This window comes from Neltuma alba, unplaced genomic scaffold, assembly GCF_004799145.2.
Source record: "Neltuma alba isolate B1F8T4 unplaced genomic scaffold, ASM479914v2 tig00010083_pilon, whole genome shotgun sequence".
Lineage (NCBI taxonomy): Eukaryota > Viridiplantae > Streptophyta > Magnoliopsida > Fabales > Fabaceae > Neltuma > Neltuma alba.
Window position 1 is genome coordinate 307,689 of NW_021635041.1, and position 14,847 is coordinate 322,535.

At 35.4% G+C, this 14,847-nt stretch overlaps 1 protein-coding gene across 1 annotated transcript; it reads right to left on the reverse strand.

Moving 5' to 3' along the window:
- Positions 1 to 1,256: 1,256 nt before the first annotated feature.
- On the reverse strand, positions 1,257 to 1,772 carry LOC114754120 (uncharacterized). The gene has a single exon (XM_028942863.1). The coding sequence runs from the start codon at positions 1,770 to 1,772 to the stop codon at positions 1,257 to 1,259; it is 516 nt and encodes a 171-aa protein (XP_028798696.1).
- Positions 1,773 to 14,847: the final 13,075 nt, after the last annotated feature.

Sequence of the window (14,847 nt, forward strand, 5' to 3'; positions counted from 1 at the left end):
GACTTCACAAAGGCAGAACAGCGGAGGAGTACTTAGATGCAGAAAAGGGACAAGAATTAGGGACATATTCAAAGTGTTTGGCTTAAGAAGGGAGGATAAAGAAGGAAAGTCATAGAGATTCATAGCAGAGAAGTCATGACTTCTGGGAGAGAAAATTGAAGGCATAGAGAATGAAAAGACACGAAGAATGAAAGGACGGGAAGGGGGAAGGGTTTAACGATTTGGGTTTGTGAAATTACAAAAGGGGTATTAGGGTTTTAGGTCCTTAAATGAATCTAAACGATGCCTAGAGTAGGTTCAAAAGGTAAAATGGTAAATATGATGAGAAAATATAAGGCAAAGAGATGAATTTGTAGAGGAAAGTTATGATTTTTCTTATCAGGTCATGACCTGAGGGTATCCAGGTCATGACCTAAGGGTATCCAGGTCACAACTTCAGCAGACAGAGGGGACTTTAGGCTTCATACAGGCTCCAGGTTGTGATCTCAGTTCACAGAGAGCCTAAACCAAGTTCTTTCCCCACGTCGCGACTTTGGGTAGTGAGGTCGTGACTTCAAATCATAGAGAGCCCTCTTTCTCAGCCTAACCTCTAGGTCGTGACATAAAGGCAGTGAGGTTATAACCTTGATTCACAGAGAGCGCTCTAAGTCTCTAAATCCTATTCAACCTCAATTCTAAGCTCCTATACCATTAATAACTATTAAAACAACCAACTCAGCAATCTATCACTAGATTTTCAACAATTTAATACACAACTCAAAAGCAAGTAATAGAAGATTGGAAAAACTTTCAAAATTTTCAAAATTTCCAAAATTTTTTGACAAGTTCAGTAATAACTATCCACAACAAGGAGTAACCCAATAAAACAAATCACAACACCTATTTTAAGCTCAAACAAACTTCCTCCCTCCCCCACCAACTAAAAGTAATGTCCTCATTACGGAACATAGTCACATACCAAAACACAAAGCTCAAAAATAAAAACAATAAAGGTGGAAGTTGTGAAGTCCAATTCGAGATTGAAGCATAACACATAATCCTTCTAAGGAGAAGAAAAGAGCTGAAGTGCAAGGATGGGTAAATGAAAGAATGCAATTGAGTGTGTGTTGGTGACAGAATAGGAGTGTAAATACATCAAAATAGCATAACTAAGGGAGTATTATTCAAAACAAAGATAACTACTAAAATTTAAAATTCTACTTCTACTGGGTGCATACCTTTCACAACTCAAAACAGTCACATACAAGATAATAATGTCAAAAGTAAAGGAAAAGTGAAAAGTAAAGAGAATGGAAAGGGACAACCTGGCCTTGTGAAGGCTGTGTGGGCTCTTCGTAGAGCTTGAGGAGATGATCGTTGTACTGGAAGATTCTGCCTGTGGCCTCCTCTTTCGGCTTTGTCATCCCAAAATCATGCACTTTGACTACAATGTAGGGTCCATCCCAACTTATCTTGAATTTTTTTTTCTTGAATTTAAACCGAGCTTGGTACCTCAACACTTTATCTCTCTTCTTGAACCTCTTGCTTAGGATGTTAGCATCATAGATAAGCTTGGTCTTCTGCTTGTAAATGTCAGAGCTATGGTAGGCATCCAAACACATCTCTTTAAGTTCTTGGATTTGAAGAAGCTTGTTCAAACCAGCTTCCTCAAAATCAGCATTGCAGCTATTAACCACCCAATACGACTGATGCTCCAGCTCTACCAGTATATGACATAACTTCTTATAGATAATCTGATATGGAGACATTCCTATTGGCATTTTACAGGCCATTGGTTTGGGGGTGGTATGGGGTGGACACTCTGTGGGAAAACCCTATTTAGTTAATGTCACATCCAGTAATATGATAATTACGAATAAAAAATATTCCTAAATAATTAAGGGTCAAAAGTGATAAGGGGAAATAGAAGAATTTTGGTGGAAAATAATTATTAGAATTTTCCAAGCCAATTAAGAAAAGTTTGACTAATTAAGGAAAATTGGTCAAGAATAATTATGGAAAAATATTTTCAAGCCTCAGAAAATTAAGAAAAAATAAGGACAATGTTCCTTGAGAATTATATGAGATTATAAAATTGGTTTTATGACTAAATTTCCCTTAGAGAAATTACAAAGGAATTTAAGGGCGATTTAAGCTAGTTTAAGGTCTTTTATTTGGAAAATTCCAAATAAATATTTTAAGGAGGATAAAATCCCAAGAAAATTCCTATGATATCCTAAGAAATTATAAGAGATTATGGAATTAAAAAAAGACCCTCAAGTATCCAAGATTTTTCCCAATTCCTTTGGAAAGTCGAAAAATCACTAAAGAGAAGGAAAATAGTTTTCCCTTTTTATTTAATTATTGAGAAATTAATTTTGAGACAAAGAGAAAAATTTAGGAAGATAAAAATGAGGAGAATAATTTATGGATCTGATAGAAAATAATTACAGAGGCCAGAGCACTGTAATTATAGAAAAGAAGTTAAACCCAGAGTAAAAGTGCACCGATAAAGCAAGACTAGAGTCTTGCAATTCAAATAGTTCACATTTAGCCATGTGTCAAGCCCCTAATGGAGAGGATTTAAAGCTTTTGAAGTGTCAAGCTACCAACAGAGAGGATCTTGACTTTGGAATTTAATTACATTATGATTTAAGTTAATTAAGAGAGAGGATTAAGACTAAGTAAGTATTTGACACATGGCATAACATTAATGATGGTTGGTGAGATATTTTGTGTGCATTGAATGAGCTCATTCCCCCCCAAATCTGATCCATATTTTGGCCAAGAGGGAACTTGAGAGGAAAAGAGAGAGTTCAAGGGAGAAATCAAGAGAAAGGCATCAACTTTAAACATACAAGTGAGATCCAAGGTAAGTTTTTGGTTTTAAATTGTTCCTTGCCTTGTTTGCTTGAGTTGTATGGTTGAAATTTCTAGTTCTCTTCCTCTTTGAGTGCTGGCCAAAATGCTTCTTATGTAGGAGAGGGAGTTTGGTTGTTAGATCTTGCTAGAACACTTCAAAACATGATAGATCATAGTGGTTACAAGTGGTTGTAGGTTGATTTTAGAGTGTTTTCTTTGTTGTGTTGCTTGAAATCTGTAACATCTTAAGTTTATACCAAATAACTTGCCTTGCGGAAGCATTTGGAATCACTTTTGAAGACTACAAGTTATGAAAAATCAAGCTTGAAAATTTTCTTTTACGGATTACTATTCATTGTAACCCAAAAATGTGGCAAACTTCAAAAATTCATAACTAATTGTAGAAAAATTGAAATCAAGTGATTCTAAGTTCTATGGAAAGCTCTTTGGATAAAATTTTGAGAGAAAATAATTTTTGGACTGATTGCCTTAAAATTCAAGCTCAGTTTTTCTTGAAAAGCTTACTGTTCATATGGTCATTTTTCCATTTTTCACTTATTTTAGCCCAACTTTGGAAGGACATAACTTCTATTGTGGTTATCAGATTCAGGTGAACCAACTCTCATCTTAAAGAGAAAAATCCCATCTATTTGCTCACCGAATCTCATGGCTATACTCACTCGATTGCTTAATTTGACTTTAGTCAAAGTTGAGGTCCATAATGTTGACTTTTATCCCCCTTGGAAGGATAAATTGTCTTACTTGACCAATTATAATTCTCCTACCATATAATCATGCATATTGGACAACACTAGCATGCTTTCACATATTAACACATAAGCTAGCATATATCCATAACTTAAAACCTTAAAGCATACTCTTAATTACATTCATCCAACATAAGGTTTTTCTTCATTCTTCTTCTTATTCTCGAGGCAAACTTAACTCTCCACTATAGCTACTTCTTTTCCTTTGCCCTTGGAGGTTGAAGGCCTTAGGTTTTGTTAAGTATGGGGGTAAGATTCTTGGAGAATCTTAGTAGCACATTGCATACATTACTATGGTTACACATCACAATGTAATTCAAGCTACATGCATACATACATACTTGAGTATTATGTACTTGCCATGAAAAAACATAACATCATAACATAACATATCATCTCAACCTTGCATAAACCAAGGTATACATGCATGGAGGCATCATGGCATCACATCATAACACATAGCAATGAACTTACAATGTATAGTAACTCTAACAAGCAATGGAATGCAAAAGCTACCATATTGGCTTTCCTTCCTCTTGAACTCTTTTCTCTTGACTAGATCTTTGACCCTTTGTTGTGTATAGCCTATTAGGCAACCAATGACATAACATTAAGCATTACTTTAACTCCATAACTTAACATAACCCTTTAAACCCCGTTTTTTTTGACTTTTATGGTTTATTTTTCTAGCTTTGATTCTTGAACTTTCTTCGGCCTTTCCTACATAATTTGCCATGTAGAATCTGTAACATCTCGATTTTTGGGCCTAGAAGTATCAGAAATAGCCTGAATGAGATAGGCTACCAGACTCCTTTTTAGTAGAGGTCCTAAAGATGAGAAAGGAAGTTAAAGCAGTTTCAGAGACTAAACTGTAAAGTGAAAGTTTTTAAGGGGCTAAAGGGTGATCAAAGTTAGAGGCTCCAGTAAAGTCTCAAAGGCCCAGAAAGAGAAAAGAGGCTAGATACAGACCAAAGGTTAAGTTAGAAGCCTTAAAGAGATGGTTTTATGAGGTTGAGCCTAAGCAGGGGTAAAACCGTAAATTCAGAAAGTTACAGCCATCAGGGGTAAAAATGGAAAGTACTTAGAAAATTCTAAGAAAATCCCAGAAAATGGGAAATAATATTCTAAGGCTCTTTTGTGAAGAGAGATGATGAAAATACCCCTGAGGTAACTTAAAAGGAATTTATAAGTTTATGGTTCAATTTGAGATATAGAGGTAGATTTAATTGTTTGAGTCATAAGGAAACCTCAGAAAATTATGGTAAAATAGGAATGTATGATCTAAGAGACTGTAGAAAATTATAAAATTAGTCTCATCCCCAGAAGACCAGCAAAATGGCTTTAAGAATACTTAAAAGCCAGTTGTGCCGAAAAAGGGCATTTTAAAGAATGATTTTTATGTGGGGCTACAGGTTGAGTTATGACCTGAGAAAATTCACAGATTTTCTCTAGAATATGAGGAATTTTATGACATTTTTGGATGAATTTTTGGAGCTCTGGATTGAATAAAATGCTCCAGTCAAATATTAAATAACTTTGTCCCCTAAATAGGAGACAAAACTAAAGAAAATATCTAAGAGCCATCATGACGATGCTGAGTCAGTATGCTGAGTCACCAAGCGTAATCATGACACCTACGAGTCATCATGCTGAGTCACCAGAAGATATTTATGGACAGCATAAAAATCAGAACACAGTGTGGGACTATTTTAGACAGTCTTTTGTCTACCCGTTATAGTGAAATCTCTACTGCATGACTCAGTAAGGTTAAGTAGCCTGTCAGTAGAGCTAATTATTTTTCCTTCTGCTCCTCTAAGGTGGCACCATATATGTACTTATTAAGATGAGAAAATAGTGTCAGAACATGTCCTAGTGGTACAGGGTAAGTCAGGACCCGAAAAGTATCCAATACGGTGCAAGATTGGCTTGATAGGTGGAGAAATAATTAAGAAAATATTTTTGCATGAATTTTTCATTTATTTTCTCCCTATTTTAATGCCATAAATGATGAAAGGACATGAAAGTGACAAGTGTACGGTTAGATGAGAAAAAGAAAATATTACGTGTACGGCTAGATGGAAGACACGTGTATAGTCGGATGCAAGACACGTGTGCGGTCCGATTAAAGACATGTGGCTTGATGATGTAAGCATGATGTCATAGGACACTTGTCACTGTAAGATCAAAAGAGAAAATGGACGGTCCAGATCGAGCCACGTATTTTTAAGATCAACGGTCCAGATTCAATCTGTTTTTCTATAAATACCCCCTCCCCTCCCTACCATTTCGTCCAAGCATAAGGAATCCATGGGGAAGCTTTTGCAAAATGGTTTCTAGAGAGAGAAAGAAGAGGGAGAAAGAAAGGCCAAGTGGTTCCAAGCCAAATCAAACTCTAAAATAAGGTATGTGATGGTTATAGCACCTGATTTTATGCCTATTTCGGATTAGTTACTGTGCGTATCTGATTCTGAAATTTTACATGCTTAAAGTACACTCTGTGAGGTTTAAATACATGGGTAGAACATCATTTGGATATGTGTACGATTTATGGTGACTTTTCAAAGTTAGGGTTTGAAATCTGGAAACAGTGTTGAACTTTTGGAAGAGTTTCGGGTTCCGTACAGTTCCGGTACTATTTGGAGTAGAATTGGTTCCTGAAAATATTTTTCCCTTAAATTTAACTTAAGGAGCTTTCATTGAGACTTGGAATCACTCAATTTGGATTTTTCTAGAATTAATTATGAATTTTCAAAGTTGAGCAAAAATTCTGGAAATTCTGCGTGAACAGTACCCGCGAACCAAAATTTCCAGATTTGGTATTCTTGAATCTAAGGCCATCTAAAGTGGTCTTAATTGACAAGAAATGGATCTTAAGGATGGGAAATGATAAGATTTATATTATAAAAGTTAGAAAGAAAATCTTAAGACTAAGAGAAAGGGTTGAGGTTCAAGAAAGCTAGTCTTGAACTTTATGTCATCTAATGGTCCTAATGGATTGTGTGATCATTATGGTTATGTTTAGGACCTTTGGAACATCCAAGAGGATGTTTGGTGATGTTGAACAAATGCCCACATGGTTGGAAAGTCAAGGGAGTCAAAGGAAAAGTGAGAGGAAAGCTTGAGGTGCAAGGTAGTGAACTTACCTATACTGTGTGCTTGATATGTATGCTTGCATGATGTGATTGTGTTGCCATGATGTGACTAAGATATGATGAAATGTTTGAAAAGTTGTGTTTGCAAGTTTATGTTATGTTTTGCCTTGGCAATATGTTATGGAAGCATGAAATGCTTTAGCTTACTTTCCATGGCATTCATGTGTTAATGTTATAACATGTCATGCATGTGCATTATGTCTTGCATGCTTATGGGTAGTGTTTGCTACTGAGATTCCCCCGAATCTCACCCCTCCCTAACCAACCATTTAGGTCAATCAACAATGGGAATAATGGCATGAGAAGCAAGAAGAAGTAAGTGGAGAATTATTCTTGTTAATGGATGAGACTGTTGATGAATGTATAATTCTCCTATTTTGTAAACTATGTTATGGATGCCAATGATGCCATGTATTTAATCATAATATTTATGGCATGAATGAAAGTGTATGAGCATGAACGGGAAAGAGTAAGTCCATGTTATGTATGCCAAAGAAATAAAAAGAATTAAAGAGATGTTAAGGGATAAAACGTAAGTCCTAGAGCAATGAGTTTGTAGCTCCAGTTTGACCTATCAAATGAGTGAGTTAGGCCATAAGATTTGGCAAGAAAAGAGATCTGATGTTTCTCTTTCAAATGAGGGACAGTTTGCCTGATTCCGATAACCGAGCAGAAAGTTATGCCTTTCCAAAGTTAGGCAAAAATACAGTGAAATCCGAAAATGACCAAATGAACAGTAACTTTTTCAAAGGAAATTGAGCTCGAATTTCAAGGCAATCAGTTCAGAAACTATTTTTCTTCAAAATTTTATCCAAAGAGCTTTCAGTAGAACTTAGAATCACTCAATTTCAATTTTTCTACAATTAGTTATGAATTTTCGAAGTTTGTCACATTTTAAGGTGACAATGAATAGTAAGCCGTAAATGAAAATTTTCAAACTTGACTTTTTATCAATTGTAGCCTTCAAAAGTGATTCCAAATGCTTCTGCAAGGAAATTTAATTGATTTAAACATGAGGTGTTATAGAATCCACTTATCATATTAGTTTTATGAAAATCCAATCCCTTCCCATTGAACTTGACTTGACCGAACCATAGGGATAAATAGGTTCAAAATTTTCATTTCAATTTTTAATGCTTCCAACATCCCTTTCTTGGTATATACCTACACTAAATCATCATTTAAACTCATTGGAAGCATCAAATTGAATTGAAACATACTCCCTCCTACATTTCTCAATTTGACCGAACCATATATATAATTATAGAGAAAAGGATTCTCAACAAAATTAACATGTAATCACTCAATCCTTAACCTTTAACCATGCTTAATCTTAACCATACTTCATCTAAACCATTCCCTATCATTTTGATAAAATTTGGGCAGCACTTCCCTTTAGGAAAATGACTCTCCATCATCATTAAAATAGCACAAAACCCACATATCATTATTATACTTGAAATAGGAGAGTTGTAGAAGCTTACCTTGCTTACAAATGACTTTCTCTCACTAGAAATCTTCTCTTTCTCTCTCTAAACGAAAATTTGCAAGAGGTTTCCTACTTGAAAGGCTTCACACAAAATGAACATGTGGGAGGGGGTATTTATAGGCTTCCTTTTTCATTAATTCCACATTTGCCCTTCTTGCATAAGACTTAATCTTAGCCCTCCAATTTTTACCTCTTTCCACATGTACAAATCATAGGCTATGTGGCTTAATATGTTGACACTTGGATGGTGAGTCACTAGGGCTTATGTCATCTTTCTTATCCATTAAGATTAATTAGGCTTTAACCAAGGTTAACTCTCTTAATTCCTTGATTAACTTGGCTAATTACCCTTCTAGAAACTTTTCAAAGATAGATGGTTAAATCCTAGCCATCTAATGAACCATGTTTGCCACGTGTCACGATTCTACGGAAGATGACTTAACCATAATCATTTTACTTATCCCTAATTAAATTTTAATCTAACTTGATTTAGTATTTTCTTTTCCTTTTTCTTTTTATTTTCTTTTTCCCTTTCTTGGCCAATTTGGACGTGACATGTGTCCTTGACATTCTATCAGAAATTTTACCACCCCGGTTGTCCTGACAGTCTATTGAATCATAATATAATATTGGTTTATTTTATCTGATAGCCGAAAAATTCTAGTATCTCAGAATTCTTATATCAGATCACCATTAATTATATCTTAGTAAAGGGAACTTCCTTGATTAATTTCATAATTTTTCTCCCCATATAACTCTTTAAATTGCCGTTTTCGTAAAAACAGACAATCTACCGATATTAATTTAGCTTTAAATTCAATTAAAGCTAACCTCCTCCTCATTTAGGGTTGGGAATAATTTTATAAATCTCCATAATTCCTAAATGAATTTTCTTTAATTTTTCATAATTTTCTGAGATTTCTTTATGACTCAGACAATTAAATCTACCTCTACATCTCAAACTGAGCCATAAACTTATAAATTCCTTTTAAGTCAACTCAAGGGCATTTTCATCATTTCTCCTCATATACAGGTCTTAAAATATCATTTTCCATTTTCTGGAATTTTCTAGAATTTTTTTGGTATTACTTCCATTTTTACCCATTCCTGACCCGAAATTTTCCAAAATTACGGTTTTGCCCTTGGTCAAGTAAACCTCATAAATCACCTTATTATGGCCTCTATCATAACCTTTGGTCTGAACTAACCTCTTTTCTCATTTCTGGGCCTTGAGACTTCACTAGAGCCTCTAACTTTCTTTACATTTTAGTCCTTAGAACTTTCTCTATTTATAGTTTAGTTCCTGAAACCCTTCAACATTCCTTTGACATTTCTGGGACTCCTGTTCATAGGGATTTAGTAGCCTACCTATCTTAGGCTAATCCGTGTATTCTTAGGCCTAAAACTTGGGGTGTGATAAGATCCATTTCGGCCAAAACAAGATCTGAACCCTAAGATGAGTTTTTCAAAGTTTTGAGGCTTCTATTGTGCTTAAAATGGGAAATAGTGTAGGGTAAACCTAAAGACCAAGTGTTGGAAGCCATAGAATCAAAGTTGAAATTTTTGGATAAGGAACCCTAATGGTTCGGTCAAGCTGAAACTGAAAGAAGGAAATTTATTTTGTTAAATCCAAGTAGATATTTGGAATCTACATGAAAAATCATGTAGGAATGAATCAAGAAGAAATTTTTAGGGTTAAAGGAAATAAACTCTAAAAATTCAAGAATAAAGATTGAAGCTTTAAGGGGTTTAGGAATTACTTGAGTTATGTTATTGATTCTTATGTGGAATGGTTGTTCATTCTTGCTGCCTTTTTTGTGGATTGCCATACTAGGGTTTGGTATTTGTGGAAGCAAGAAAGAAGAACAAGAAAATCAAAGGGCATTGGATTAAGGTAGTAAGATTTAATTGACCTTAATGTTGAGTGTTGCATTGATTGCTATGCAACTTCATGTGCTATTATGTGGTTGAACTAAATGATGATGATGATGATGATTATTGTGTAGCTATACTCCTTGCTTTATGTTCCTTGGCTATTGCATATTAGAGTGCTACATGTATGAGGTAAAGTAGTTCCCTATTAATAGCAAAAGGTTGAAATGCTTGTAATTGATGCATGTTAATGTTTTGGCTGATTGATCTTGCTACTGGGATTTCTTAAAATCTCATCCCCCAAATATAATCTAACATTTTAGGGCCTGAAACTCCCAAGAGCAAGCTGCAGATTGGAGGCTAAATTATGGTGTCACACCATAAAAATTCATGGACATTTGGTTATGTATAAGTATCTATGGTTGGTGCTGTAATTCCTAAGCAGGATGTCAGTTTAGAGCCACGTTTTATTTAGTTACCCAATGAATTCCTAAAAAAATTTTGGTATACTTAAATTTCATGTCCTGAGCTTCAAATTGATAGGTAGCACGTTAAAAATGGCCAACTACATGATTTTTAATGATTTTTCAAAGTTAAGGTTCAGAATCTGGGAAAAGGATTTTTGCCAGATGGACAGAGGTGAATTTCACAAAAACCTGATGCTTTTTCCAATAGAATTGGTTCATAAGATTATTTTTCCTTGAAAGAGGATTCAAAGAGCTTTTTATATAATTTTGAAACACTGCATTTTGATTTTTCTAGATTAAGCTATGAAATTTCGAAGTTGGGCTAGAAAACTAGATTTTTACCCGATGAACAGTGAAAACCAAAAAATCAGCGTTTTTCATGGATTTTTGAGCCTAAGACCATCCAATATGGTCTAAAATGGTTTTAATTAAACCCTAGGTGGACCAGTTAGTAAGGTGTGACAGGTCATAAGTTAGTAAGCAACTTGTTGTAGAAATGGGTTCCCAATCACTAATTAACACCTTGGGTACTCCAAATCTACTGAAGATATTAAACCTCAAAAACTTGGAAATCACGGGTGCATCATTTTTTCTTGTGGGGATGGCTTCTACCAACCTAGAGACATAGTCTACGGCTAAGAAAATATAAGTGTAACCATAAGAAGATAGAAATGGTCCCATAAAGTCTATCCCCCAAGCATAAAAAATCTCATAGAAAAGGATGGGTTGTTGTAGCATTTCATTTCTTCTACTCACCCCCCCAAATCTTTGGCATTTATCATATGCCTTACAAAAGGTGAATGCATCTCTAAACAAGGTGGGCCAATAAAAACCTGCATCCAACACCCTCCTAGCTGTTTTCTTAGTGCTAAAGTATCCCCTACACAAGGTATTATGGAGAGCTTCCAAAATGGCATGAGCCTTGACTTCAGAAATGCACCTTTTGATTACTTAGTTAAAGCATATTCTCTATAAGTGCGGTGGATCCCAGATATAGTATGAGGCTTTACTCTTAAGCTTATGAATCTAAAAGTTGGTCAAATGAGAAGGGATTAGACCTGTAGTAAGATAGTTCACTAAATAAGCAAATCATAGCTGAGAAATAGAGAAAGCACATAAAGACTGATCAAGGAATGAATCACAAACAACATCAGAATCTAATACTCCCCTAGTCTCTAGTGGTAGTCTACTCAAGTGATCTACAACATGGTTCATATTACCAGCTCTATCCTTTACTTCCACATCAAATTCTTGGAGTAGTAACATCTATCTCAAGAGCTTTGGCTTCGATTGAGGTTTGTGGAAAAGATACTTTACTGCTATATGATTTGTATATACAACCACTTTGGAATTTATGAGATAAGGTCTGAATTTATCAAGCACAAAGATAATAGCAAATAATTCCTTTTCAGTAGTGGTGTAATTTCTGAGCTGTATTTAGGGTTTTAGAAGCATAGGCAATTACTTTGGAAGCAGAACCATCCCTTTTACCCAACATTGTCCCCACAGTAAAAATGGTAGGAGTAACTATCCTATTCCTCAATTCATCAAAAGCTAACTCACAATTATGATCCAATTGGAAATCAACATCCTTTTACAACAGTTTAGAAAGAGGTAAAGCAAGTTTATTAAAGTCTTTGATGAATCTTCTATAAAACCCTAGATGTCCTAAGAAGGATTTCAACTCTTTCATGTTGGTAGGATAAGGCAAAGAAGAAATCACCTCAATTTTAGTCTTACTACCTCTATTCCTTTATCAAAAATCAAATGACCTAGCACGATCCCATGATCAACCATAAAATAGCATTTTTCATAATTCATCAAAAGAATTGCCATAGACAGTAAAATCATCCATGAACACATCCATGTATTTTTCAATAAACTCAGTTGATTGAGCTCAAATTGTTTATACTAATTGATGACTTTTTCCATATTTTTGTTACACTTTTTGGCTCATTTTAATGATATTTGTGCTTAATTAGGATTGAGGGTCTTTTTTCTAAGTTAGTGTTATTTGAGGGTAAAATTGTCATATTTATTTATTAATTGGATTTAATTAATTTCTAGGACAATCGATACCTCAGACCATTACTTTTTATTTCAGGGCACTCAAGAAGAAGAGCCAAGAGTAAAGATCAAGGAAGTCTAGCACACAAGACGGATTGATGCCTCTGCCAAGCTTCACCGTGGTGAAGACACCACTTCAGCAGAAGTACTCTCGGCCAAGGTTCACCGCGGCGAGCATATACTTTCGTTATGGCGAACCCCTTGAATCAGCAACCCAGACCTGAACCATTTTCAGAAATTTTACCTACCCACTCTCATAAACCGACTCAATACACCCCATTACCAGTTAAGAAATCCTATTTTCGTGAAAGTGACATCATTCATTCAGACACCAGCCCCCATCTTCGTTCTCTCTCATCTTCCTCTCATCTAACCCTAGTTTCTTCCATTTTCACTATCAAACCTCCACCATAGGAAGCTCAGATTCAATTTTAGTTGAGATGCTTCATATTTCTATGAGTGGCTAGGCATTTTCCTTCATCTTGCAGGTGTAGCAATGGCTGGAGTTCAATGAGCTAAGAAGGGGATTAGTTTAATCCTAGTTCATGCTATGAATTTATGAGTTTCTAGGTTTAGGATTTGTATTTTGTAGCTGAACTACTTGATTATAGTTGTAATGAGCTTGGATTTTCATATGTGTAGTGAATTGATTATTGTAGAACTCTAAGCCTAAATATATGAAGTCTCATATATGTCAGTTGTAATCTTTTGATTCTCTTTACTCTTGCACGGTTGTGTTTTAATATTGAGATGTTTTTTATTGCATTTGACCTGTTGCATTAATCAATTTTTTTATACACACTAAGAGCACTTAACAGGATCTTAAGAAATGGAGTTCATTTATCAAGATTCTAGACTCAAAGAGTATTTTGAGGTTTATCACTTTGATACTTAGTGATTTCTACTCCCATATCAATTGATTTTGAACTATGACAGCCTGAGCACACTTTGAAGAGGAACTTAATTATCATTTGGTTATTGTCTACCTACATCCATCACCTATTCCCTAAAATCCAAAAAAAAATATACATATATTTTGTTTACCCTTAATTCAATTTACTCAATGATTTTGAAAAAAACCAAAACCCCTTGCTTATATTCAAGCTTGCATTGCATGACATTTAAGCTAATTTAGGTCCATTTCACTAAGGCTCCATTTAAGTGAGACGACCCAAGGTTGCACCCTATAGTGCAATCCTTGGATAAAAGTTTTGATTTAACCTCCAAGGTCTAGAAAAGGTACTGGGTAAGAATCAAATGGCGCCATTGCCGAGGAGCCATGAAATTGGTTCTCTAGGTTAGCTTGTATCATTAATCTGTCAATTGAGGTTTTGAGCCTTTTTAGCTTACATTTTAGGTAGCTTAGGTGAATATTTGTTCATAATAGAGGATTTCATTTTACATAGCATCAAAATTTTGGAAATACAAACAAAGATACTGATTTTCTTTACCTTTATCATTTTCACCCTGCATTTGCATTGTTCAGAAGTTTGTCTAGCTCTTTGTCACACTTCACCGCGGCAAACCTCTGCTTTCACCGCAGCCAACTAGCAGAATCACTTGAGGATACCTCTCGGGAAACCTTCGCCACGGCATACTTCTGCTTTCACTGAGGCAAACCTTCTGCATTTAGCTCACAGACCGTCTCAGCCAATCTTTGCCGCAGCATACTTCTGCTTTCATCCCGACGAACACTTCTGGAAAAATTTTGAAAACTTGAACTTTTTGCTCCTCCTTCTGTGCATACACACTCATACTCATACATACACTTGCATCCATCAGAACTCATACTTGTAACTGACTTTGTGTGCTACACGTCATTTTTGTTTGCTTTTTCTCTGTGACTTTGTTCTTGCATGCCATGAAAAACTAAGCTTGTGCCCTTTAACCCTAAGATTGAGAGAAGACTCAGAGAGATACGAAGAGAGAAAGGAGTTGAGGGGACAAGCGAACTAGTGGTCGAACAAGAAAACATCTCTATGGAATCTAGCCTATCTAGTAGTGAGAGTGAACTTATTGAAGAGGAGATCATGGCTGATTTACCACCTAACCCACCTAATCCTAACCCCAATGCTAACCAAGTGAGGAATGGAGGCAATGGAGGGAATGGAGAACAAGAGAGAGTGGGAGAAAATAATGGGAACCCTAGAAGAAGAACAATCAGGGAAGCCACTACATCTGATGTCAATTTT

Coding starts and splice junctions, on each gene's coding strand:
- LOC114754120 (XM_028942863.1), bottom strand. CDS start 1,772: ATGGCCTGTAAAATGCCAATAGGAATGTCTCCATATCAGATTATCTAT.